General features: G+C 56.5%; 1 protein-coding gene across 1 annotated transcript in view; it reads right to left on the reverse strand.

Annotated features, from left to right (window-relative positions):
• Positions 1 to 2,406, reverse strand: part of VOLCADRAFT_108750 (uncharacterized protein) — a gene marked incomplete at both ends in the record, with an annotated part of 5,926 nt that extends 3,520 nt beyond the window's left edge. The window contains 4 exons of the mRNA XM_002959748.1: positions 34 to 111; positions 1,288 to 1,500; positions 1,827 to 2,030; positions 2,191 to 2,406. Coding sequence (XP_002959794.1) covers positions 34 to 111; positions 1,288 to 1,500; positions 1,827 to 2,030; positions 2,191 to 2,406 — 711 coding nt within the window. The remainder of the gene's footprint in view (positions 1 to 33; positions 112 to 1,287; positions 1,501 to 1,826; positions 2,031 to 2,190) is intronic.
• Between the last annotated feature and the right edge of the window lie 56 nt (positions 2,407 to 2,462).

A 2,462-nucleotide genomic window follows, 5' to 3' on the forward strand; every position in this document is an offset into this window, starting at 1 on the left:
CGCAGCAACCTTGTGGAACCAGCGAAGACCAACCTTGACGTCAGTCTGAGCCCTGTCGTCCCGCTCAAAATTGGTCTTGGTGCCGCGGCTGTTGCAGCGGTGGTCCCGGACCTGCAGGTAGATGGAGCACCGGGGCCGTGATCAACGCAGTTGCATGGGAAGCAGGGATGTACATGCCAGTGGCATTGCGGCCCGGCCCTGTTGGCTGGCTGCAGTCCCCATGATGACTCCAGCTGTTCGGACAAGCGTCATGCCTGGAATTCGACAGGTGCTGCACTCTGACCCCTTGTTCCGTTTGCCTGCCCTCTTGGTGCCTGGTTGGGTTGTCTTGGTCGCCCCTCTAACGGTCCTTACTACATTTCGCTTGGCAGGGTGACTTGGGAGGCAGCGAGGGTGAGTTTGCGTGCTGAAGCCCATCTCCTTCGTATGATGCGTTTGGCTCAAGTCGCTACAATCTTGCCAACACAGACGGCATGCATTAAGTGCGGATTTAGCCGGCATCGTATTATTAAGAATCGCCTGACGAACCGGCTAAAGCTGGAAACTGTTGATTCGCTACTTCGTGTGGGGATGTTGGGACCTGCTGCTGATACCGGGGTGAAGCCACTGATTGATCAGGCTGCTGAGATCTACTCTTGTAAGGGCTATACAGGCATTATTCACAAGTTGTTTTCTGACGTTAGCAAAATTAATTTGGATCCATATGGAGAGGATGATAATGAGGAGGTTGCGACCGACCCAGAGATTGAAGTACTGGTACAAGCAACATACCCCACTAGTGATGATGAGGCTTTTAGTGACAATGACTACGAGACCGACGTAGAACGAGATACCGATGAGTCGTGCATGGATGAGGATTTTGATGATGATGAGGAGGACGAGAAAGAGGAGCAGAAGGGATGGGCGGCCACGGCGGCCAAGGCGCTTGGCGTTCGCTGAGTGTGCCATGTCCCCGTGTGTAATGGTTCACGAGAAAATAACGATAATAATGATTTAGAGGGCAAAAAATGCAAAGCATCACTTTCCACAGCGTTTCAGCCAAGGACAGTGCCCCTGTAAAGGTTTTGTGGGGATTATGGGGGCCCCCCTAAGGTTTTCGGCCGGTACAGGAGCCTGGTACAGGGGCCCCTCCGTAAGGAAAATTTGGGAGGTACAGGGGAGCCTGCAAGTTTCAGGAAGGTCACTGTCGAACCCTGCTGTGGGTCTCCTGGCCGGACTCGCCAATCTTGCAGTACAGCAGCTCGCCCCCCCCCCCCACGCCCCAACACCCTTCACTGGCATTCTTACCTGGATGAACCAGTCCGCCTTCAGCAGCCCGTCCGGTGTAAGCGCCAGCACAGATGCCATGGCTTCCAGGAGGCTGTGCAGGTCCTCGTAGCTGTCGAAGTCCTTGTCCTTGCAGCGCTCGCCGAGCACAACCAGCTCCCTGAACATCGTGGAGCTGAGCGACAGGATGGCGGTGATTGAGTCCAACAGCTCTCCAGACTCCGTGGTGGCCGCCTGAGCAGGGAAGAGCAGGCGGCGACAGGTAGCAAGTATGTTTTGTGTAGGGCAGCAGTACAAGTTCGTCTCCTCTCGCCTCGCACGGTCCAGTCTCCTGTGTCCCAGAAACCCTTCCGATTCTGTGTCACTGCAGCACCCCGCATGCCTTGAAAACCGACAGACACCTGGGTGAGCGCCTCAAACACCCACTTCTCCAGGTGTGCACCTGAACACAAGTTCTGCATGTATTGGCCCAAGCCTCTAGGGCCTCCTGGTTGGTGAACATGTGCTACTCAGAAGGTATTCCTGATGTACATGGGCATGTGTTGGCATTACGCCCGTACCTGCAGCACCTGAGCAAATAGCGGGTTATCCAGATACAGCCTGCCGTTTCGCTCGGTGGTGAAGTTGGCCAGCAGCGCCTTGAACGCCAGCGGGAGCTTGGCGCGCTCCACTCCAGCCATTGTGTCCACCAGCTCGCGCAGGAGCAGCACCTGTGAAGTAGGCTGGCCCAGCACTTGCAGTACCATGCGCATGTCCGCCAGCACCTGAATAGGGATCACATGCGGCAATCAGGGATTGCTAGTCGAAACCGTCTGGCTCCACCAGCTGCCGTTCAACACGCAAGCAGCACACTCTTTCACAGCCAGCACCTGACCATGCTTTGTACCCGTTCCCATTTGCAGGATTGCATTATGCAGGCCCCACCTCGGGAATGAGCTTTCCTGTCAGGGTTTGCTCGACCAGCTCCGCAGCTGTGATAGCCGTCCCTAACCGCCCCCTCCACTCCTGGCACAAGTACGCAAGCATGGCGATCTGCTGTGGTGACTGCCAGAGCAGGTCGCTTGGCAGTGGCGGATCCCAGCTCGCGGCCTGGGCCTTTAGCTGCTCCCAGGCGACTTCCAGCACGTCCTTGGACACCATGGGGCTCAGGTTGAGTTGGGAGTGGTACGTGATTAGGGCAACACCGTTGGTCTGCG

This window comes from Volvox carteri (assembly GCF_000143455.1).
Source record: "Volvox carteri f. nagariensis unplaced genomic scaffold VOLCAscaffold_689, whole genome shotgun sequence".
Lineage (NCBI taxonomy): Eukaryota > Viridiplantae > Chlorophyta > Chlorophyceae > Chlamydomonadales > Volvocaceae > Volvox > Volvox carteri.